The 23028-nt window shown below is 57.8% G+C and overlaps 6 protein-coding genes across 6 annotated transcripts; 1 reads left to right on the top strand and 5 right to left on the bottom strand.

Moving 5' to 3' along the window:
* Positions 1-76: 76 nt before the first annotated feature.
* DICSQDRAFT_156963 (uncharacterized protein) lies at positions 77-2432 on the bottom strand. Its single transcript, XM_007369052.1, has 4 exons — positions 2210-2432; positions 1937-2127; positions 1197-1886; positions 77-1143 (listed from the first exon to the last, which is right to left on the bottom strand). Exons 1-4 carry the CDS (start codon positions 2272-2274, stop codon positions 263-265), a joined length of 1827 nt encoding a protein of 608 aa, XP_007369114.1. The 5' UTR covers positions 2275-2432; the 3' UTR covers positions 77-262.
* Positions 2433-2682: 250 nt separating this feature from the next.
* On the bottom strand, positions 2683-4470 carry DICSQDRAFT_110678 (uncharacterized protein). Its single transcript, XM_007369051.1, has 2 exons — positions 3223-4470; positions 2683-3163 (listed from the first exon to the last, which is right to left on the bottom strand). Exons 1-2 carry the CDS (start codon positions 4456-4458, stop codon positions 2858-2860), a joined length of 1542 nt encoding a protein of 513 aa, XP_007369113.1. The 5' UTR covers positions 4459-4470; the 3' UTR covers positions 2683-2857.
* Positions 4471-4815: 345 nt separating this feature from the next.
* On the bottom strand, positions 4816-8049 carry DICSQDRAFT_110674 (uncharacterized protein). The gene is made up of 5 exons (XM_007369050.1): positions 8014-8049; positions 7812-7961; positions 7641-7758; positions 6700-7584; positions 4816-6644 (listed from the first exon to the last, which is right to left on the bottom strand). Exons 4-5 carry the CDS (start codon positions 6865-6867, stop codon positions 5007-5009), a joined length of 1806 nt encoding a protein of 601 aa, XP_007369112.1. The 5' UTR covers positions 6868-7584; positions 7641-7758; positions 7812-7961; positions 8014-8049; the 3' UTR covers positions 4816-5006.
* Positions 8050-8629: 580 nt separating this feature from the next.
* Positions 8630-9484, bottom strand: DICSQDRAFT_173240 (uncharacterized protein; the record flags this gene model as incomplete). The annotated part of the gene is made up of 3 exons (XM_007369049.1): positions 8630-8923; positions 8978-9322; positions 9377-9484. The coding sequence occupies 3 exons, from the start codon at positions 9482-9484 to the stop codon at positions 8630-8632; spliced, it is 747 nt and encodes a 248-aa protein (XP_007369111.1).
* A 1698-nt stretch (positions 9485-11182) lies between these two features.
* On the top strand, positions 11183-15299 carry DICSQDRAFT_156959 (calcium ATPase transmembrane domain M-containing protein). Its single transcript, XM_007369048.1, has 14 exons — positions 11183-11320; positions 11379-11688; positions 11748-11813; positions 11869-12128; positions 12181-12538; positions 12600-12755; positions 12813-13589; positions 13653-14028; positions 14078-14184; positions 14241-14388; positions 14438-14514; positions 14571-14743; positions 14798-15089; positions 15152-15299. The coding sequence occupies exons 1-14, from the start codon at positions 11199-11201 to the stop codon at positions 15176-15178; spliced, it is 3249 nt and encodes a 1082-aa protein (XP_007369110.1). The 5' UTR covers positions 11183-11198; the 3' UTR covers positions 15179-15299.
* Positions 15300-16011: 712 nt separating this feature from the next.
* DICSQDRAFT_67621 (uncharacterized protein) lies at positions 16012-16511 on the bottom strand (the record flags this gene model as incomplete). Its single annotated transcript, XM_007369047.1, has 2 exons — positions 16012-16096; positions 16345-16511. 2 exons carry the CDS (start codon positions 16509-16511, stop codon positions 16012-16014), a joined length of 252 nt encoding a protein of 83 aa, XP_007369109.1.
* Positions 16512-23028: the final 6517 nt, after the last annotated feature.

Here is a 23028-nt window from a genome sequence, read left to right as displayed (position 1 = left end):
GACATGATATACACGAATGTCCATCCTCGGGGTGCGGATGCGGATTTCAGCAAACAAGGAGCGTAAGTACGGGTGTATTACTGCGGATCCAGTGCATCGAAAGTCCACAATGGGGTCTATAACCTGTTCCATCAGATCTACATATACATCTACAACGCTATAGATACAGCAGCCGCAGGCGGCGTATGTTACACGTACAGCACATGCGCATGACATGCCGCTCTCCTGCGCGAAGCCAGACCGACCTCCGACCCTCAAGGCGTCACGAGTCGATCAGCTCCGCGTCCACATCGAGCAAGTCCCACCCCTCGTCCTCCTCCACGATCCGCTCCGTCCTGACCTCCCTCCCCGCGCCCGCGCCCGCGCCCTTCCCGCGCGCCTTCGCGCGCGCGGGGGTCGCGGCGGTCGCCTGGAGGAGCTGCGCAAAGTCGAGCGCGAACGCGGGCGGCGTCGGCGGCGGGAGGAGCGGCGGGCGCGTCGCGTGCGCGCGGCGGCCGAGCTCGGGCGCGCAGCAGACCGCCCAGAGGTTGCCGAGCGCGTCGCCGGCGTGCGCGAGCGGCACGTCGACGCCCTGCGTGTGCGCGAGGTAGCAGACGTCGTAGAGGAGCATCGCGAGCGCGGTCGTGAACGCGCCGCCGGGGGAGGACGTCGCGGGCTGGGCGGGGGAGGACTCGGCGTACGTGGAGTCGGCGAGCGTGGAGGACGAGAGGGACGGGGTGCGCTGGGGGTAGGGGAAGGTGGGGGAGGAGGATGGAGTGGGGGGGTGTGCGGGGGTCGTTGGGGTCGTTTGGGAGCGGTGGGAGAGCGGGCGGTTCGAGGGACGGGCTTTGGCTGGAGAGGGGGAGGATGGGTGGGCGTTCGAGGAGCTAGACGACGATGACGCCGGGGGCGGGGCAGAGGAGACGTGTAGAGGCTGTTTGGACGACCAGCGCGCCCAGCCACCAGACTCTCCGCCGCGGATGGCACCGATCCAGGGAATGCCGACACCGAGCAGTCCGCTGCCTTTGATCGGGCCAGAGGGCGGGGTGGACGACCGGCTCCAGATGATCTCAAAGGGGAGCTTGATGCCGAGGTAGAATGCAAGGAGAGTAACGAAGTGAATCGTGTGTGTGAGGACGGCGTTGATGTGGTCTGGCGGATAGCCTGCAAATAAGGGCTTCAGCTCCAGTATCCGATGCGAACGAATCATCACTCACGACGAATGTCGCCAGGGACGGGCAAGACTAGCCCTCCTATCGTCCACTCGCCCTTCGTCCCCGCCTTGCCACCAATCGGCGGTCGTCCTCCGACCTCGACGACGCTGAACACCTCGACGAGCTCCTGCACGAGACCCGCTCGCGCTCTTGCGATCGTGTCGGACAGCACGGCTAGCTGCGCTTGCAGGTCCTCGATCTGCTTCGCGAGAGGATCCAGGCCCCGCGTCGAGATAGGCGTGCCGTACGGCGCACTCCCTGTAGACACCGTCCGTGCGTGCTGCCCGACAGGGAAATAGGGGGGAAGAGCGCCAGGCATGGTGGACGGCCGGGAGTAGCTCTGTGGTGGGGTCGTCGGGACACCAAGCGGGGAACGGACGGCTTGGGGAGAAGAGGACGTGAAGAAGTTTGCAGTGAGAGGGCGGGAGGCGGAGGAGAGCGGGCGGGAGATCGGAGGTGCGCCTGACGCGGGTGGGGTGGAGGAGTGCGATGAGATGGAAGAGCCTGCGCGGTGAGGAAGCGCACGACCGGCCTGAGGAGAGGTAGAGAGTGGTGCGTGCGGAGGAGAGGCGGAGGTTGAGGGGGTTGGTGGGGCAGATGCTGAGTAGGACTGAAGGATGGTCGAGGTCGCGATGGCGAGAGTTCGTCTGCGGGTCGCGAGGGTATTGCGAAGCTTCTGCGCTCGCTCTCGAACTGATGTGATGAAGTGAGGAGCATGAACCAAGGACGGAGAAGTAACGCACGGTCTTCGTTGGTCGACCTGAGGCGATTGACGCCTTCCCAAATCTCTTGCACCTTCTCCTCCCTGCCGCGTAACTCAGCTCTGGGCAAGCGTGCAGGACCTACGACGGCGGCGAGGGCCTTCTCTGCGGACGCGATGTGAGCGTCTCGATCGGTGGCAGCATGCTGGGTTTGTAATCGGAGAGAGAGCAGGCTGGGGGACGAGACGAGTCGAGTGAGAAGTTCGTTCACAGAGGATTAGGAGATCGGCGGAGACGGTGGAATAGTAAACGTACTGTTGCCTGAGACAATTCTCGCAATAAAACTGACGCTGCCTTAGCTCGCAATTCTGGCACTCCATGCACGATCCGTAGATCGTGATTTAGGACAGGAACGGCGGCGATGCTTGGGCACTGGGGAGAGTGGCTATGATGGCTGGGTAGTTCGTCGCAGTCAGGAGCCACCAAAGTACGTTGAGAAAAGAGCACACGCTGTGCTTGGCCGCTGGAATGGGTGGGCAAGCAAGAGCAGATGGCTGCACCCCGTTTGTCACGCTCAGGCGCAGAGCCGCGCGCAGTCACGTCCATGTATCGTGACGTCACGCGTCACCATGGAACCGTCTTCCACAACGCTCTCAACCAGCTGCTCCACGCACGCTTCGTGTCCTATCAGCTTGCACGTTCGACAACGAGTCCAGTTTCACCAACATCGTATACTATATGAGCACTCCGCCACCCGCGCGCCGTGGGCCGAGTTACGCGATATCGGCTCGAATGGCACCCTCTGCATTTCGGCACTATATATACATACGTTCAAATGCATTCTCAACACGTCAGGGCCTTTTCCGACACGGACATCGTACAACTAACTGCAGAAAGCGCCCTCCTAGCGCTACCATCCTACGACGGCCCACCAAAACTACGGGATTTCTCGGCTTGAATCACTCAAAAGTCCAGATCCTCCTTGCTCTCAAGACAGTGCACACGCTCGAGGCACCACGCCGCCCCCTCGAACCCGCGAGTCATGACATACCCCGCGTGCAGCTGTACCTTGCGTAGATCGGGGCAGTACCTGTTCCACGGGATGATGAGGTTGCGGAGCTCCTCCTCGACGGACTCGAACGAGTCGTCAAAGAGGTGCATAGGGTGTTCCGGGACGTAGCTGCCGTTCCGCGGCAACTCATAGAGCTCTAGCGTGTGCAGCTCGCGCAGCTTCACCAGATGGTCTGGCGCAAGCGCTACAAGGAAGTCCTGGTGCACGAGAGCATGCTCAGATGGTGGCTATATGCGACTGTGACTCTGCGACGTACCTCGGTCGGACCAGGCCCGTCGAAGACGATCTTCAACCTCCGGAGCTCCTTGAACAGCTGCGCCACAGCAGGTACAAGCTCGTAGTCCCAACCCTTACAATCCAGCAGCAACATCTTCAACCCGCTCCTATACGCCGCGACATTCGCCAACGCAATGATCCCCTCTCGCGCGCTCACCCCGCACCTGATCAGCCCTAAAGCCTCCACGTCCCTGACCGCCGCGATCAGCTGCGCCGTCTCCAGCGGCGCCGCAAAACGCTCCAAAGACGGGGGCAGCAGCTCCGGGGCGATAGTGGTCTGGTTCGGGACAAAGATCGGCGTCACAATCGTCTTCAGGCTCCGGGCCTGCACGCAGAAATGATAGAGGCGCGTGTCCGGGAACGTGCTCTCCGCGAGGCCCACCTGCGCTGGGTGCTGCTGGTTCTCGCTGCTCGCCGGCAGGCGCTTCTTGAGGACGTAGATGTGCTCGAGTGTGCGCGGGATTGTCCACCCGCGCGCGTGCGCGTCCCAGGCGTTGAAGACACCCCGGAAGACGTCCGCGGAGGAGTCAATAGTAAGGCTCTTGAGACCCTGCGCGGCACACAGAGAGAGGGGGTAAGAGATGTCGTCGTCTGGTTGATTGGGAAGGTTGTCGCGATAATTCCGGAAACGGCGCACGCCAAGCATCGTCAGGTCCTTGATCGGGAGTCTGGTATGGTCCATTTGGTCGACGTTGCGGGCTTCGAACGCGCACCGTTCGATAGTGAGCTCGCTTAATTTGAGCAGGCTGTGAATGAGCTTGAAGTGCGTGTCCTTGATCGACATATTCGTGAACGTCATCGACGCAATGTTCGCGAAGCGGTCGAGCTTTCCAAGCACCGCTGCATGCAAGTGAGGCGACGCGTATGTCTCGAATCGAGGTTGGCCTACGAGCTTGCCAAAGGATCGTGACCCATCGAGGTCAATGATGTCTCCTGGACCTGCGCGATACTGCGTAATGCCGAGGACGAGAGAACGGACATGAGGTTCCATGTTCAGACATGTATCCCACACCGGCAGGTCATCGGCGACTTGCTCTGGAGTGCGCCAAACGAGGTCGCGGTGTCGCGCGCGGATGCTGAGGTCCCGAAACCTCTTGCAAGAACTGGCAATCCCGGTTAGGTCCGCGGAATTTGGAACATGGTCGAATATCTCGAGCCAAACTTCCGCTGGAGCACCCTGTGCAGGAGAAGGCTCGTTCTGCGCGTCGTTGCCCATGCGGAACTGTTGCTAGGAATGCGAGGTACGCGCGCTCTCAGCTTTCACGGTCCGCTGACGTCATGAGATATGAGCGACTGACATACCTCCATTGAAACTCCTGGATGTTGTATGCTTATAGGAAGAACGAATTCGAGTGGCGATGGGCACTAGTGCAGCGAACAGACCGATGAGAGGGTGGAGGTAAAGAAGAAAGGGATGGTGTGAACCCCCTGACATGCATATAACACTGCAGAGCAAGGGTCTTCGAATCGAACTACCCCGGCGTCAGACTGCCGTCGCTAGTTGCCGGCCCGTCGGTAACTCGAAGTAGCTTTCTTCACACTCATATTTACAGATCAGTCAGATAAAGCATATGTTGTGCAATGGATTGTATTCCGTGATCGTCGCAGAGCGTGGCAAAACGTGGTCGATGATACACTCGTATACAAAGCAATTCTACAAAGACCGTCCGATACCTCATCCTAACTCAGCGTTATATCCCTTGGAAGACCATGGGTATGATTCATGGAGACAGTGGGGAGCAGGGAGCTCGACCTTTTAGCAGTCTAGGAACAGTCGCTGGGGACAGTGGTGTCGTCCTTGTAGTTCTTCGCGTTGACACCGAGACCCTTGCTCGCGAACGCCTTCCAGAGCAAGCACTTGTTCGCGCCCCCGTAGCGGTTCGCGTCCGCCTGGATCCACGCATCACGCGCAGTCGGGAACGTCGGGTTGCACGGCTGCAGCGCGAGCGCGTCGATGAACAAGTGCAGGAACACCACGTTGCCCTCCGTGCCCGACGGGTCCGTGCGCGCCGTGGAGGAGAAGCCGTGCTCGCCGACGAGCGCCGCGTAGACGTTGTGGAGCAGGTTCGCCCAGACCTCGCCGATGTTGTGCACCTCGTCGAGCGTGGCGATCGACGAGTACCGGAGCGGGTTCGTCTTCGCCGAGGTCGAGTAGGGGTAGTTCCGGATGCCCGCACTGTCGTTGATCACGTACGCGCCCATGATGAAGTCGGGGACAGAGTCGTCCGTGTGCGTGAGCCACTCGGCGAACGCGTCCGACCAGCCCTCACCCATGCCGCCTGCCTCGTCCGTCTGCAGGCACTCCCCAGTGCCACCACCAGTCATGCGGTTGGTGAGGCCGTGAGTGTTCTCGTGGGCGATGATGTCGTTCTCGAGGGCGCCGTCGCGCTCGGGGCTCGTCTCATCCCAGAGGAACATGCGCATGTGGCCGCTCTGACCATCGGGGGGAGTCGAGAAGTCGGCGTTGTCGGTGCCCGCCGAGTCCTGGACGGAGATGGTGACGCGGTCGCCTCCCTTTCCGCCCTTGCCGAAGTTGCTCGTCTGGAAGTTGTACGCGGACTCGGTGAAGCCGTACTTGTAGTGGATGTCGTGCACCGAGTTGACAACGTAGAACGCGTTGACGCGCGCCGCGTTGACGTTCGCGGTCGTCGTAGGCGCCTTGCTCAGGGCCGCGGGGTAGTTGAAGACGAGACCGGAGCTAGATTCGGACGTGGTGGAGCTCGTGCTGCTCTTGTACGCGATCGCATTGTTGCCGGATGTGGTCGTGTACGACTTCGAGCCGTCGTTGTGCCACCCCTGAGGAGACGAGGTGGTGTCCTGGGGATCGGTGATGGTCGCGAAGCCATCGGTGGGGTACTCCTTCCAGATAGGAAGGACGTAGTACGAGGCCTTGTTGACGAAGTCCGTGATAGAAACGAGCTCTCCAGTGTGAGCATCGACGTAGGCCTGGTACCAAGTGCCCGCGCCTTCGTTACGGACCTGGAAAGCGTGCACGAGGACAGCCGAGTCGTCCTCCTTAACGAAGTATTGAAGGGTGGGCTCGGGGAAGTTCTCGGTGTCGAACTTTCCGTTGAGCTGCGCCTCTGCAGTAGCGATCGCGTCCTCGACAGCGACGGCCGGGGTGGAGTCCGCGATCTTGGAAAACTTCACGAAAGAGCTGCCGAACGCGACGACCTTGTTGTCCTTGTTCAGGGCAACGTTGGCGACGGCGTTGGCGAAGGGGATGCCGTTGTGCTGCTGCTTAACGTAGACGTGGCGAGCGCTGTCGCTCTCGAACGAAGAGCGGACGTGTACGGCGTCAGAGTCAAGCTGGTGGCGCGATTGCACGAAGGCGACCGCCGAGTCTTCGAGAGACGCATCGGCGCGCTTGGAGAGGGGGTGGTCAATACCCTCGCCGAAGGTCTGAGGATCAGCAAGGGTCAGCGTTGCTTGGCATTTGCGATTATATGATGCATACCTCGTAAGACGACAGGGGATGGTAGGTCTCGATCTTGAGAGCCGGAGATATCTCGCGGGTGCGGTGGGTCGCGTACTTCGAGGACGCCGGGTACGGGACCGCGGTCGCAGTGCTGGCGCAGAGCACCGCGAGGAAGACGGAGGCGAAGACCTTGCTGAAGGAGAACATGGTTCAAGATTCAGGTGTTCGGGATGATGTCCGTAAGCGGGTGCGGTAGTGCGCTAGAGTGCGAGATAGACTGAGACCAGTAAAAGTCTGTCTGAGCGAAGACGGGAACGAAGTCGCCTGGAGAACCTCGGGCGGATTGATTCCATCTTTTATACCTCTCTGAAAGGTTCGGGCTTCACCTTCTCCGAGAGCCTTGACGCGATATGCTCGTGGCGAGGCCTGGCGTTATGTTACCGCATGGTACAGGACCAGCGCGAATGCGGAATCACCTCACACATTCAATGTAGATCAGGCGGGACGAGGCCGGAGCTAATAATCAAGCGAAGGAAGACCACGCAGCTGCGATAACAATGCTTTGGTGTGCTGTACCCATGCGACGGCCAGTGGAACACCGATGGTTACATCAGATGAGCCTCCAAGTTCAACAATTGTCATGCGAGCATCGTGCACTTGGCGGCGGCGTCACGGGCTAAGGCTTGCGAGCGGTGTCACCAGAATGGGACTGACCAAATCCCGCATTCCGCACTGAGCTCACCCGCTCTCGTTAAGATTTTGCCCTCGATGTGATGTCGATTCGAAGCATGGCTGTTTCGTGGTCCACCCTCTCCTTCTTTAGCAGCACGCCGTCGGCCTCGCCAGACCGTATCTTGACCTTGACCACCTAGAACACTCGTATCAATGATTCAGCCGCATGCTTGCGGCAGGACTCTGCTTCCGCTATGGATGCCAACAATCATGAGGGAGGTGCTCTATGCAGTAACAACAGAGCTTACGCGTTATCATCCCCAAAGTCCCCGAAGAAGCATCGCCACGGCACGTTGCAAGTCTTGGCAAGCTTTGTCAGGCCAGCTTCGACGCGATCTGAGCATCACGGCGACGAGCATCTCGACGCTAAAGGAACTTCTTCCGGATCAAATCTGGGGCCCGCAGCATGGTAGGCTTACCGGTAGTCACCCCACGCCGGCGGCGAAACGGTAATCCAGATATGCGTCCACACTGTACATAGTTCCGCCTACGCGTTCGGGTCCGTCTGATGGACAAGTGCGTCCCAGTCCGACTACTGCTAGCTCATGTGATCCTCCCTACTGAACGCACTGAATGGAATAAGTCACCTAATCACCACATGCAAAGCAGCACAGCACTCACCTAGGAGACGTGTTGGGACCTTGTATGTGGATGAATCAACTCATGACGAGTCCGCCTGCCAGTGATGCCAAGCCCGATGCCATATGTTACTATGTAGGACCTTTCGAGCTTGCGACAATGCGTTGGGGATTGTCGTGCTCGACCTCAGGGTGGACGGGAGCGTCAGACTCGGAGCCTTGCCGTGTCGTTTCGCAAGCCGTTCAGAACAAGACCAGATCTCGGTGACCAACGGGGCTGGAGGTGTGGCGGCCACGCTACCAAGCGCTCTCTCCCGTAGACGCGAGGCGCTAGTGCTCCAGCGCTCCCCACCGTTGGAGCCTTCCGATTTGAACTACAGTACTTAAACCTCAGCAAGTCTACAAGACAAACTCTTTGCGGAAACATCGCTTCGCCGGACAAAAGTCATTGAGGTTGACAGAGGATTGCCCTCTACATTCCCCTTGCATCGAAATTCGAACACCCGGATCCCTGCCGCCGTGTCTGCGAAGCACTGATATCCCCAGGGAACTGGGCCGGCGGCATCAATTCACCCCAACGACTGGACATCTTCAAGTATCAGGACGAGATGACCCGTATGTAGTGTATGCCAATCAAATGTGCAAACTCACAAGTGGCACTAAACATGACCTCTCTTCGCCCTCTCTATTCGTCCTTCAGCCTCCAACTCATGCATCGCAGCAGCAGCCCAGCCATAGAACCCGTGCTTGTCAAATGCCTCCCTCAATCGTCGCTCGGCTTCTGGCCACGACCACTCCTCGGCAGCGTCCAGTGTCGACGAGGACTCTTCAGGAGGGTCTGGCAGCAACAAGGGGTCTCCATCCTCAGCTTTCGGCGGCCGGTATATGCGGGCAGATAAGCTGGGCATTCGGGTCAAGATGGCATCGCGCATCCTGTTCGCGAATTCATGTGTCTTTCGCAAAGGCGAACTGAATACTTGGGCAAGACGACGTAGCGAAAGACTCACTGTCTGCACGCCCATATACTGTCTCACTCCGTAAACCGTGGCAGCAGCTCCGGCTCCCACCATTAGAGTTGCGATGCCGAACGCCTTCGCGCTATGAAGAGCACCGTTGAAATTATCTTCAGCCTTGGCCGCCATGGACGAAGAGGCCGAGGTAGATGTCGAAGGTACTGGATCTCTGATAGAAAACACGGGTGGTTTTGTCGTCGGGTTTGCCATTGGTATGCCCTTGGAGACGGTACGGCGAGGAGGGGGCGGCGCGTCGGCCAGTGCTTTTCCAAGCGTAGCGGCTCTATGTCGGCGTAGCATCACGATAGGGACTATCAATGCAGCAGATGAGAAGGCTAGCTACTGCGCACTTCAGACACATGAGATAGCCAGCGAGCATAAGGCGAGACGTACTAGAGCAACCGGAACCCATTTAGGAATGGGCTTCTTGTTCTTATTCCCCGGCAGCTCTCCGACAAAAATCGGGTTGTAGCCAGAAGGGTCTGGCTTTGAATCAGCCATCGCGACGACCGTTAGGCAGTGAGGCTTGTCGGAAGCGGAGGCGCAAAGATTTGTCGAGCTCAGGGAGACAGGCTCATCGTGGTAAGTAAGTAGACTGCGACACAAAGTGCGGAACTGGTGGCTTCGGCGGCAGCGAGCGTCCCTGCACACGGTCCCTGCACACGTGGCGACCTACGGCATATTCCTTTCTGAGGGTACGCCAATTTGCCACCCGGTGGCCCGCAGCTGACGGCACACACACCTTCGAATCCCTCGTTCAGATCGACGGGTGTGAGGCTTGAGCAGAATACTGCACGTCTGCCATGCTGTACGAGTCCCGTCGGCCTCACGGCATATGGTCGCCATATTGTCCGTTGTATCACAACTTATTCCCCACATTCACGGCTTGTCATACTTATCTTGATATAGGTGATCTGATCTTGAGGTCTACAGTACCATCGTCGCTTCGTTCTTCTGTCGTACAATATTTCCGCTCAAATACTACTCATGCTCCAAGACATTCCAAGCGATAGACCCGTACGTACCATTCGTGGGGGTTCTTTAGCATCCACCGGTGACATATCGGAGATGCCAGCTAACACGTCGTTATTTGACCTTGACTGCCATCACTGACCCGTATGCACCCGCTACGATAAGGTCTCGCGAATAATATTTCTACAGACCTATGGCCGAACGTTACGGCGTCCGCATACACTTGGTTGCTGTAATGTGCCGTGAACAGCGGGGGCGCGATCATCCCCTCCATTCCCTGCTTAACGAAGGGATTCGCACTTCTCCCAATGAAAAGCAGGTGACATTTGCGTTGAGGGGTCTCATATGCCACCTTGCTTGGATTGTTTCGATACGCCTGGCTGTCTGGATTCACTGGTGAGTCACATACCAACGCAAAGTCAACGGGAAACTGACAAGCTGATCTTTGGACGGGTTACACGACTTGATGTCCCCGTTACTGTAGTAGATTGGGACACGAATCCCCAGCACGATCGCATATGACCTAGTTCTATGCAGCTAATGTTTCCTGACAATCTCAAAGTGCCTCTTTATCTGTCGCAACTTTTCAAAGCAGGCTTACTCGCCTGACATGAGCACTCAACAGATCACATTCCTAGAAAGTCAACGATATGTCTTCTCAGTGTCGATGTATAGTTCGCGGTGCTCCCTGTCTCAGGCTAGAGCTCGTCACCGATACGCGGTACGTCATCTCTTGATCGGGAGAGCCCGAACAACAATGAATAGCGAAAACAGCGCAAGTCATTGGAGTGCGACAAATCACAGAAATTTGTAGTGAGTGTGTCACTCCGCAGCGGGTCGTTCCCTATGCTGAAGCCATCGCACGCACGTTGGCTAGGACCGAGGCTGTAGAACCATACGGAACCGCAGAGCGGCGGTCAGTCACCCGAAGAATGTTACGGAAGGACACAGTTTGCATAGCTACTGGGGCAGCTCGGCCACGCGCGACCTGAGATGGCCCTGGTCCTAGACATGCCATGGAGCCCGCAGGCCTGTTTTGGACAGCGGCTATTCATCAGGAGGAATGGCGTAAAGAGCTCACCTCCGCCGCTCGCGGGTTAAGATTTGACTTGCATCAAACATGCCAGGAAAGATAAGAGGGGCGCCAGGGCGGTCTGTATAAAATGGTCGAGCGTCGCCATTCCACATCGACGAGAGTACCTGACTACCTGTCCAGACCATTCAGGTCGCCCAACTTGCTCGCATGTCGTCCAACAACCCCGTCGTGCAGGAGTCGGTCGTTCCCCCGCGGAGTAACACCACGTCACGCTCGGCCTCCGATACCGCTTTCAACGATAGGATCAAGAACCCCGAGATCCAAATCCAGTACGTCGTCGCTTCTCAAGGTCACACAGTACGCGGCCTCTCACCGAGTGCAATCTAGGTATCGTACCCTCTCTATTCATGCAGACTCCATTGAAAAGGAGGCACGTGATCCCAAGAAGGCCGCGAACGCCACGGACCCAGCCTCCGCCATTCGCCAGATAGACGTACACCGTCTAGCTATCGAGGAAGTCTACACCCGCTTCTCGACGTCCCCTATCGTCGGTCTTGAAGCCACTGCCGTCGAACGCCGTGTCAAGGATGGTAAGAACGTCATCTCAAAGCCCCCGACCCAGTACTGGAAGAAGGCTCTCAATTATGTCTTCGGCGGGTTCAACTTCCTCATGTGGATTGCGTTCATCGTCACGGTCGTATGTCGCTTATCCCCCAGGTCAAGTCTTACTATCCGCTCACATCTAATGCTATGCAGTTGTCCTATAAGCCGCTCGGTGATCCTGATCCTGCGGTATTCAATCTCGGCGTAGCAGTTCTTCTCGTATGTGATCGTACTCTCCTCGTGCTATATGCGTCTTCATGTCTTTTGGCTGCAGCTGCTGGTGATCATCGTCTCCGCGACATTCTACGCACTCGTCGATTGGCATGCGTCGCGCATCATGAACTCCATCAAGAGCCTCGTCGCCGAGGATGCTTCCGTCATTCGTGACGGGAAACACCAGACCGTACCTGCCAGAGACCTCGTCGTCGGTGACGTCGTCACGCTCTCCATGGGCGACCGTGTCCCTGCTGACCTCCGTCTTGTAACGGTCTCGAGCGACGTCCGGTTTGACCGCTCCCTTCTCACTGGCGAGAGGTACGACACCAACCACATTCCCACATCAGCGCCGCTCACCACATCTTGACAGCGATATGATCCCTGGAACGCTCGACCTCACCTCCGATAACGCACTCGAGACGCGCAATGTTGCCCTTGCGTCCACGTTCGTCGTGCAGGGAAGCTGCACGGGTGTCGTCTTCGCTATCGGCGACAAATCCGTCATGGGACGCATTGTCGCCATGTCTGGCAAGACGAAATTCAAGCTCACGACAGTCCAAAAGGAGGTCTGGTTCTTCACGAAGATCATCTCGACGCTGGCACTTGGGCTCTTCGCGCTGGCGCTCATCATCTGGGCAGCATGGCTGCGGAGGAGCTTCCCAGGTTTCGAGACCGCGAGCGTGGCGATTGTCAACTCTATTGGGTGCCTGACGGCGTTTGTCCCCCAAGTACGACTTTATTGTTTGTTTTTGTGTCCCGTGAAATTCGCTCACACAGATGATTACGTAGGGATTACCTGTCTGTGTTGCACTCTCACTAACCATCGTGGCAAAGCGTATGGCCAAGCGGAATGTCCTCGTCAAGAACCTCGCAACCATTGAGACCTTGGGTTGTATGTCTGTGCTTTGCTCCGATAAGACCGGTACCCTGACTGTCGGCAAGATGGTATGATACTATCCCTATCGTTTGCTTTATTCTGGCTCATAGCATCTCCGTACGTAGTCTGTGCAGAACATCGCCTTCCTCGACGCCGAGTTCTCGGTCGACGAGATCAAGGACAGATTCTCAGCAGAAGAAGGCTTCGGTGCGCCTCTTGCCCTCAGAGCTCTTCACATGGTCGCGCGGCTCTGCAATGGCGCCAAGTTCGACTCTGCCTCCGCCCAGCTCCCCCTCGACGAGAGGCAGATCAAAGGTGACGCGACCGACAGCGCTATCCTCCGCTTCTCTGAGGGTCTCTCCGTGCCCTCCATCGGAGTCTCTACTCCTTCGCTGCTGGAGTCGTACGAGAAGATCTTCGAGATTCCCTTCAACTCGCGCAACAAGTGGATGCTCACCGTCGTCCAGCCGTCTGCCGAGCCCGCCGCCAGATCGGACTCCGAGGCTGATAAGTGGATGCTTGTTAAGGGCGGCCCGGACGTCCTCTTCCCGAAGTGCAACAACATCATGAAGGCTGACGGCTCCGTCCTGCCACTCGACTCGAACCGCAGGTCTCAGCTTCAACTCTTGCAGGAACGCTGGAGCAGCCAGGGACAGCGCGTTCTTGCGTTGTGCCGCCGGACCCTCGGAGGCGTGGCGATGGATGCGACGTTGTCGCCGAACGATATGGAGCAGCTCATGTATAGGAACTTGGGCGATCTGACCTTGGTGGGCCTCGTGGGTATCCGGGACCCTCCTAGGTCGGATGTTGCGGGTGCCATAAAGATTATCAGGAGGGCTGGAGTCCGGGTCTTCATGGTCACGGGTGACTTCAAGCTGACTGCCCTGGCCATCGCTCGTCAGGTATACTTCCATTGTCTGCCCTGATAAGTTGATACGGGAATTGTCATGTTAACCATCGCATAGGTTGGCATTGTCACTGAAGAGAAGGTCGACGATCTCAAGGCCATGCGTACATCTCCTATGGCGAGACGCTATGCTGGACTTGACCCACCAGTCATCAAACCTGCAGAGAACGACGGAGACCGCGCCCTTGTCCTCACTGGCGATGACATCGAGTCGCTTGAGGCCGCGGACTGGGACATGATTGTCGGCGGCTATACTGAGATCGTCTTCGCGCGCACGACTCCTGAACAAAAGCTGAGGATTGTCGAGCAGACTAAGGCCAGGGGAGACAACACGGTCGCAGTCACCGGCGATGGAGTGAACGATGCCCCCGCATTGAAGGCGAGCGACATTGGCGTGGCCATGGGTGCCGGAAGCGATGTCGCTAAAGAAGCTGGTGAGACTGTCTTACTGGTAGGCCATGATCCGGTACTCATTGATTGCAGCCGCTATGATATTGCTGAACAATGATCTGACTTCGATCGTTGTTGCCATTGAGATGGGTCGTCTCGTCTTTGACAACCTCAAGAAAGTCATCCTTTACCTGATGCCGGTGAGCATGTCTACTGAGATGTCCCTGCCACTGGACGTCTGATGATAACTGCGTAGGCGGGAACATATACCGAATTTCTGGCAGTCTTCTGCAATGTTTTCCTTGGCATGCAGCTCGCGCTCAGTTCTTACCTGCAAGTCTGCTTCTCCATCACGAATGACGTTGTCATGTCCATCTCGCTGATGTATGAGAAGCCCGAGTCTGGTATGTTTTCCCAACGATAACATGTACCTCTCACCCACGCCCACTGTAGACCTCATGCTCCGCAAGCCGCGCAATGCACGCACCGATAGGCTCACCGATTGGCGATTCTTTGTCCAAATCTATCTGGTAGGGCTAACTTCCTGATCACGCCTCATGTCATTGACCAAGACCTATCCTCACAGTTCATTGGTCTCATGATGTGGCCGTGCGCCATGAGCATGTGGTTCCTCTGGATGAGCAAGCAAGGACTAGGCTTCTACGACGTCATCCTCGTCTACAACAAGTGGACTGACGGCTACAAAGGATTCAGCACCGACCAGCTTAACGAGTTCGTCAGTGTTGGCCAGTGCATTTAGTACGTCTGCCGACGTTCATCCGCTAGAAATAGATCCTGACCAGCGCGCTATAGCTACATCACCATGGTATTCATGCAATACGGAGGCCTCCTGGCCGTGCGCAACAGGCGGGTCTCGATCCTGCAGTCGAACCCTCTCTGGGGCCCTCGCAGGAACTTGGCAGTACCCCTGGGCATGACTGGCACCTTGCTCATCGGCGTCGTGAACCTATACGGACCCGGACTTCAGAGGGTATTCGGCACCACGCCTATTCCCGGGATGTTCTGGGGCATCCCATTCGCGTTCGCCGCCGGAATCCTCACGATGGATGAAATCAGGAAGCTCATCGTAAGGACGTACCCGAACGTGAGTCGTTGTCATTTGTCGAATGCTGTTGTCAACGAGCTTCTAACATATCATCTCGGCAGTCCATTATTGCTAAGATGGCATGGTGATTGCAGGACCACACCTGCCCGTGGTTCGTAGCTGTTGTTGTGTATATATGCTTGTGTAGTTCTACTTTACTTGACATGATGGCCTCCCATCTCGAATGCTCAGAAAGGACGTATCGCCGCCTGAGAGCTACCGCGAGAGATGCACTGCTGCCCGAGGGTGACGTCTCTTCGTAGGTTCCCGTCAGACTGCGCTTTGATGACCTCGGGCCTTTTTGGTGTTGGAAGTCACAGTATACCGCACACACGCCCGGCGGTACATGCGTGCGGTCCTGAAGGAGATGGGAGACAATATGTGTCCTGAGTTGACATTTCTATCAGTGTCTAGACCGAACGCTAACAAAAACCGCCCGCGGACGTTCACTACACGCAGTGTACCTACTTCAGTAATGAGGATGCCAGAATCTAGACTTGCCAGAGACGAAGGAACTGCTCTTTGAACGCTGCCCCTTTGTTTGAGTTGAACGTAAGGAGAATCTTCGTGCGCCTAAGATGAAGCCAAGGGAAACAGTACTACAATAGCCACAAATTCCAGAGACATCGACGGTCATGGCCGGAGACGTGGAGTTAGAGATAAATGTGGTAGCCTACATAGTCATGAGGATTGAGGTAAAGGTGACGGATGGACAGGGATGTGTATGGGCAACAGTGCGAATGTGGATCAAAAGAGGTTGTGTATGCGGATAGACGGTGTGTAAAGCTACAAATTCTCCAAGAATACAATGTGGGTGCGGAGAGACCAACCAGTGAGAGATTGCGTGAGAGACCAAGGATCATAGCAGGGGGCGATATAATGTAGTGATGGAAGAGTCGAGTCGAGAACGCGTCCATAGGGTTCATTCGTCCATGGAGAGCGGCATGCGGCATATGGGGCACATGCGGCTCTCGCGCAGCCACTTTTGCAGGCAAGCCTCATGGAACCTGGGCAGACACATGTTTTGCGTGAGCATCACATCAATTCTTGAAAGACGGAAATTGCAAGGGGCATGTAGCTTGAAGCACGCGGAGTGGGGAAGTAGAGGGTATACTTTCAATGATGAGCGGGGTATAAGGGGCAGCATGAAGGGGTATGAACCGTGTCAGGTCTACGCAAGGACACGGGGAGGGTATAGACGAATAGGAACAGGAAATAGGAAATAAGGATAAACAAAGGTAAGATAGACACTTACGAGTGCTTGCATGCAGGCGTCAGGGCCGCGTGCTCGTCGCGGCGGAACTGCGACATACAGATTCCGCACCTGTCCACCGACACGCCCAGGAGCGACAGTTTGAGCTTCACGCGTCCGTCCTTTAAAACACGCCGCCGGGTTACTTCAACCTTGCCCGTGAACGGCATTTTCTCCGGCGATGCAACCTGCATCGGAGTTACTACTGACCCCAAGACTTCCGAAAGCCGTAGGAGATCCTGGGACAGTAGGGACACCAGTTAAAATCCTGTGTGCACAGCGTATCGAGAAAGGACATACATCGTAATTGCTTCCATCCTCGCCGCCCTCCGTCGCACGCGACGCGAGCAAGTCCAGATCCGTCACCTCGAGGAACTCGGGCCTAGGAACAGGGTCTTCGTCCTCCAAGATGCTTCTCCCCGACGTGGATCGCTCCATTGGCGGCGGCGCAGAGGGTACCGTGAGTATGGAAGACTCTGAAGGTCCCGGTGGGGGCGAGATCGTGATCGCGGGGTAGCTTGCAGCAGGAAGCGGAGGTGGGGGAGGAACACCGTCAGCACGCGCAGCCGAGATGGAAGGCGGAGGTGGAACAGCAGCAGCAGGAGTCGCCGAGGTCGTGCCGGGCGGAGGCAGCACTACACGCGGAGGAGCGGCACGAGCAGGAGATCTCGGTGGCGGCGGCGGAGGTGTCGGCGAAATCGGAGAAGCACGCAGAGGCGGAGGCGGAGCCAGTGAAGCTCCCATAACCGGCGGCGAGACCATATTCGGGACCACCACAGTCACCGATGGCGGAGGCGGCGGTGGTGCCTCCCGCGCATACACCTCCGGTACCCTCTTCACAGGGTACGGATACTCGTCTGGAACCCTCTTTACCGGGACCGCCTCCTCGTGCTGCTCCATGGGGACCTGAGGGAGTGGCCTCCCCCGATAGTGGCCCCCAGGCGTGCTAGATCCTGCAAGTGGGAACGTTGGCGTCGTTGGTGTGGACGTCGCCGACCCAGGTATCGCCGGGGTTACGGGAATAACAGGAGTCACAGGAGTCACAGGGCTGACGGGGGACGCTGGGATGGGAGACATGCGTCCGCCGCGAGGTGTGTCAGACCCGGATGCAGAGTCGATCAGCTGCTCGATAGTAGCCGGCTCATGCGCGCTCTCCGGCTCTTGCTCGTCTGCGTCTACACCGACATGGAGGTCCGTGTCGCACTGGAGCATGGCCATCCGATGCGAAGGCGGCGGAGTCACCGCGCGTCTCCTCCGCAGATGTGTAGGCGCTTCGCCGCTTGGACTTGCGGGACTCGCGGGTGAGGTTGGACTCACGGGCGAGGCAGGGGAAGCAGGGGCCGCAGGACTCGCGGGTGACACAGGCGATATTGGGATGGGACTAGGACAACGTTGCATCGGGTGTGCAGCGAACTCGCGCGACATCGCCATCGTCGCCATGGCGGGCAGCGGCGCTGAGTAGTGTTTGTGGGCGTTCTTCTCGCTTCGCGTGAGCGCAGTAATGGCAGAATGTTTCGCAGATGGAAGGACGGTTGGATGTGGGGGTTGTGAGGATGATTGCGCGTATAGCGGAGGATGTGGAGGCCCCGCGGGAGTGGGTTGAGAAGACAAGGGAGACAAGTGGACAGGGGATGCAGATGTAGGCGTCTGAGATAAGGGTGAGCGCAAGACAGGAGAGGGCACCTTCCATATGACGGAAGGTGACGGCTTAACGGTGCGCAACGTTGTTGGTGTTGTGGGCGTTGGAGGAGGCAAGGGCGCAAGAGGCGCACGCGTCGTCTGGAGCGAGGGCGCAGTCATTGGATGCGCGATGGTGGGCACCGGGGTAGTCTGTATACGCTGCTGTCGTGGTGGCTGCACACCTACGAGCATTCGAAGAGGCGACTTCTCTGGCGGGTACGGACGCGAGACGGCAGATGGGGTAACCGGGGTCGTTGCGGTTGGTGCATGTTGCATGGGCGGTGGCAACGGAGAAGTAGTCGTCGTCGGGCTGTCGAGTAGTGCAGGACGATGACGCACTGGACGGTTGAGGAAGGCGGAACGTGCAGTCTCCGTGGTGGGAGACGAGAGTGAGCTCGTCGGTGACGACGTTCGAGCGTCTGGGTTGGAGCGTGCAGGAGAGGTCGGAGTAGTCGACGACTGGACCGACTGAACCGAATGCACCGACTCGGCCTCGACACTGACGACTTCCCAACCATCGATAGACTCCGATGTTGAAGACGAATCGGACGAAGATACGAAACTCGCGTTCAAGTTCACGTTGGACGTCAAGGCCGCAGCTGGGAGGGACTGCGACCGGTTGTGCTCCCGCTCCTTCTCTTTCCCCTTGAGCCCGCTGAATAGTCTCTTCACGCCGAAGCTCTCCCTCCGCTTCAGCGACTTGGTCGGATACGGCGGAGCCGAGAAGCTCTTATCCGTCATCCCATCCCTATCCTTCCCGCCAAGGGCATTCGAGAACGACAGCGTCATGCTACTCGCCAACGCCATCGGCAGCTTGAAGAACCCCGACGAGCTCGGGGACAGCGGCGAGCCAGGCGGGCTCGCGGGCTCCGGACTCTGGCTCTTCGGGCTGCGCATCAGCAGCAGCGACTTAGAGCGCGACATGCCTTTTCCCTTCGCCGACAGCTCGAGGTAGGGCGACTTCCCTTTCGATGGCAGGGGGCTGCGCCGCGCGTGTACGTGCGTGTGGGCCGAGTCCGCGTCGTAGTCGCGTTCCTCCTCGGATACGTCGTTCTCGCTCTGGTTGAAGGTGAAGCTGTCGTCGCCGTCACCGTCTTCGCTGACCTCGTCGATGCTCTCGATGTCCCCGCACTCGAGCGACCGGAGCGTGCCGGAGTGGTGGCACTGGCGGGTGTTCGTGCTGGGGCCGTTGGCGCCGCCGAAAGCGGTGAGGGCTTCTTCAGTGTTCCTTCGCTGGAACTCACGCTCGACACGCTCCTCGAGTGAGAGTCCCAGACGGCGATCCGCGGACCAGCGTTGCCTCGGATCCCAGGTGAATTCTTCGAACACGTCGGTCGTAGTCGCAATAGAAGTCCTGGTGGGAGAAGACGGAGAAGCGGGCGGGGAAACGTCGGGGGTGGGCGCGGAGAGCGGTTCGGTATATGCGCGGTGCTGTGAAGGTAGTGAGAACTCAGACGGCTGAGAACGGAGAAGAGGGAGCGAGTAGTGGGATTGTTGCTGTCTAGGACGAGGTGAAGGCAGAGAGATTTCCGAGAGGGTAGGCGAAGCTTGAGAAGAACCAGAAAGATAGGTGACAGGAGAAGCCTCGGAGGCAGCAGGGGAATCACGGACAGCATGGTGGGCTGAGAGCAGGGTGGTGGTCGAGGGAGACGTCAAGCGGTAAGGCGCCGCATTCGGCGAGCGATCACGAGGCTGCAATGCTGGGTCGACAAGTGGTGATTGCCCGAGAGATGAATGTGGGATAGACCTCCGCTGCGGGGGACGCAGTAGAGGCGTGTCGGAGAAATTGGTAGAAGATTCTGACGCAGCCGTAGCGTAGGACAAGGCGGTTGTGGTCGTGACAGGCGTCGCCACAGATAGTAATGTGGTGGTTGATGGAGACGATAAGGGCGGTGGTCCGGGACGTGAGGATCGGCTGCAAGGAGAATCTGAGAGAGGATGAAGATCGACCGACCTAGCAAGTGGTGCCTCTGTAGGCGCGGGAGAACCCTCGAACTGCGACGGCGCGGGTGAGGCGTAGATCGTAGTAGGCGTCACGGCAACAACGGAAGTCGGAGCGGGCAGGGAAGACACGCTCGACGTCATGGAACGCTGGTACTGTGTGTACGCAGACGACGGATCGATGGGGACAGCGTCATGCGACCAGGGCTGAGACTGCAACGAGTCTCTCGTCACAGGCGCGGACAGGTGTGGGGGCAGGTATGGGGCCGCGATGGCATCCTCGAATGAGGGCGGAGGATAATCTGGTATTGACTGGTCTATGACACGCTAGAGGATCAGTGTACGGCGACGAAACGATGGAGGGCCACACGCACCGTCTACAATGGGGTCAAATCTGCGCGACGAGGACGCCGGGGCGGTAGGAGACGCAGATACTGGTGATGGTGTCGAGATGGCATGTTTCCGAGTGCGTATTTGAGCGGGAGCAGGATGGAGCTTGCGAGAAGACGAGAGGGGGACGGCAGTGGTGAAGCGAGGCTCCTCGTCGTCAAGCGGATTCCTGCTGCCGGACTGCTTCTTCTTCTTCCCCGGCTTCCTTATCCTGCCTGCATTCTGGGGCGGGATGAGGGTGAGCTGGCCGTGATGGGTGACGACATGGGTCAAGTAGGGGGCAACGCGGACTTGGTCGTCGTGCCTGTTCGTCCGTCGGTAGGCGTTGTTGGACTCTACTGGCTGTGACGAGGACATTTGGAGACAGTCGAGAGAAGAGGGCCAACGTGGACGAGAACAAGATGGCGGCGCATCGTATGTGTTGAAAAGGCTTCCATGTGGCAGCGGCTGCAACGGAGCCCTCACGCTCCCAAAACGCGGTGGGCTCGCGGCTCGGCGCCTCTTCCTTGCCGTCACTACCACCGACGCGCCACAGGCCATTCAACCTGTTGCGCATTTGTTCTCGTCTGTCACGCTAAGTCGCAGCCAAGATCATCCTTATCCAAATAGAAGATATGGTATTTGTGGGTATCACTGATGATACAATGTCGTGCGCTTTGAGAGTGTCCGAAGATGGTCAGGATGAGGCCATTGACAGTTTGACCACACCAGTGATCTACGCTCTATGAGGACCTCAACCTAACTCACGCTTTCGCGCAGCAAAGATGTCTTTGAGGAACCCAGGGATCTATGCACGGAGTCTAGCGCGCGCAGGTACGCCATAGAGCGTTTGAAAAGCTCGCGATCTCGGAAGAGTCTACCGTCGAAGCTGGCCAAGCCGAGCCCCAGATCCTTGAAGTGCTCTTCGGGTCCATTTCGCATGTAATGCCTCTGAAAGGTTGCATCTGCGGCCGAGTTCCTGCATGGGTGGTTCGTTCCAGCTGCTGGCTTCGATGCTACCCTGTAGTGCGGCCTATAGCTCTGATGCCATTGAACTCCTAGATGTCGAAGACCGGAAGGATACCCCTCTATAGCGCCCCTCGACGAGGTCCACAACGCCCCCGCCAATCGTAGAGACTACAACGGCGGTTTTTACCTGAAGGGCAATCTGGCCTTGACGGTTTCAAACCTACCTACCGCATGCAGAAAGAGAGCAGCCGAGCAACGCGCGGGCGCGGGCGGCGAGGTCGAGGGTCCTGCCCATGACGGCCGGAAGAGGGGAAAAACCAAAGCAACGAGTACGTAGTATGCAAGCATATAGCATGCCTTAAGGCGAGCGGGTCTGTGGCGGGACGTAGGGAGGCGGCGGCGGCAGTCACGTAGGACAAGACGGGAGGGGGATATCAACAGAGAAACGGCGCTGATGGTAAGCGCGTAGGTACCATGAGGAGCGCATCAAATTCTGATGCGCTGTTGGCGCGACATCGTCCCTGGAGAGAGCAGGACGGCGGGAGGCGGGCAGAGCGCAGGAAGGAGGAGAGGGGTTCTACAGGCAAGGAGAGCGCAAACTAGCTCACAGAACAGCCGTACACGGCGGGAAGAGGGCGGGAAAGGAACCCGAGCGGTACGACGCTGGCAATGGAAGAGCCACCCCGGATGTGTGCACAGACAACTCTGGACAAGCACGGTTGTCATCACGTGGAGGGGGAAAGGGAGGTTTTAAACCATCATGGCCCGATCCTCCTTCGGGTTATAACCGCCGTTGTTGTACATAGGTTACTCGCCAATCACGAGCAAGACTACGTAGCGTTTCCGTGCAAACCTTGCATGGAGAACCGGCAAGCCAAGTCAACCCGCACAGAATGACTTGAGCAACAAGCTCGCGAGAGAGAAGGCCTTTTGGGATGCACTTCAAGATGTTTCCGCGTTCTCCGTCTTTGAAGAACTGCGTCCTTTAGGCGGACGGAGCCGTGAAATCCGCGGGAGCCTACACCAAGTTCACGCTGGAGCAAAGTAAGTCCCTTCGCTACTTTCGCGATGAGATGCTAAATGAGCAGTGTTGCAGATTTGTCTGGAGGAAGCTGTGGAGAGCAGAAAAAAGGGCCTCTTTATCTCTGGTACGGCGGTATCATTAGGTGAGATGTTCTTGGGCAACCGCTTTCGTCGTCGCATGGGTGACCTTCTGTCTCCTATGTGCGTCTCGCCTTTTGTGGAGTAGCAATTGGTGCGCCTCTGCTCCCATAGCGGACATCATGTGCGTGCGGTCTCATTCGTCAGCTAGCTAAGGACAGTCCCTTGTGTAGTGTTTGACTGATGTGGGTCGAATCCTAGAACCCGGATATCTCAAGGAGCGTGGCCTGTATAGAGGACACTTTCCCTGTCCTCTTGCGCATATTATTCGTCAGGACAAGGTCGTCAGGATGCGCATCCTCCACTGGTGCACAGCGGAGGCAATGTTCAATCTCTCCGAAATAGTGAGATTGAGATATTTTGTTCTTTGACTGACCCAGCCTGATTGTGCCGACTCACAACGAAGACCTCTACGCAGAGCCCCGCACCGCCCTTATCGACGACTTACGGGACAGGGAGCCAGACGTAGGCTTCTCAGCCGTCCCGGGTCTTTCCCAGCTCCGGGTCTCCGGGAAGACGAAGGTGAGCCCCCATCCTACGCACACAGCTCAGGCTCGCGATGTGATC

Source organism: Dichomitus squalens, assembly GCF_000275845.1.
Source record: "Dichomitus squalens LYAD-421 SS1 unplaced genomic scaffold DICSQscaffold_43, whole genome shotgun sequence".
In the NCBI taxonomy this organism is placed as follows: domain Eukaryota; kingdom Fungi; phylum Basidiomycota; class Agaricomycetes; order Polyporales; family Polyporaceae; genus Dichomitus; species Dichomitus squalens.
Note: the sequence above shows the minus strand (reverse complement) of the source record. Positions and strands in the feature narration are given on the sequence as shown.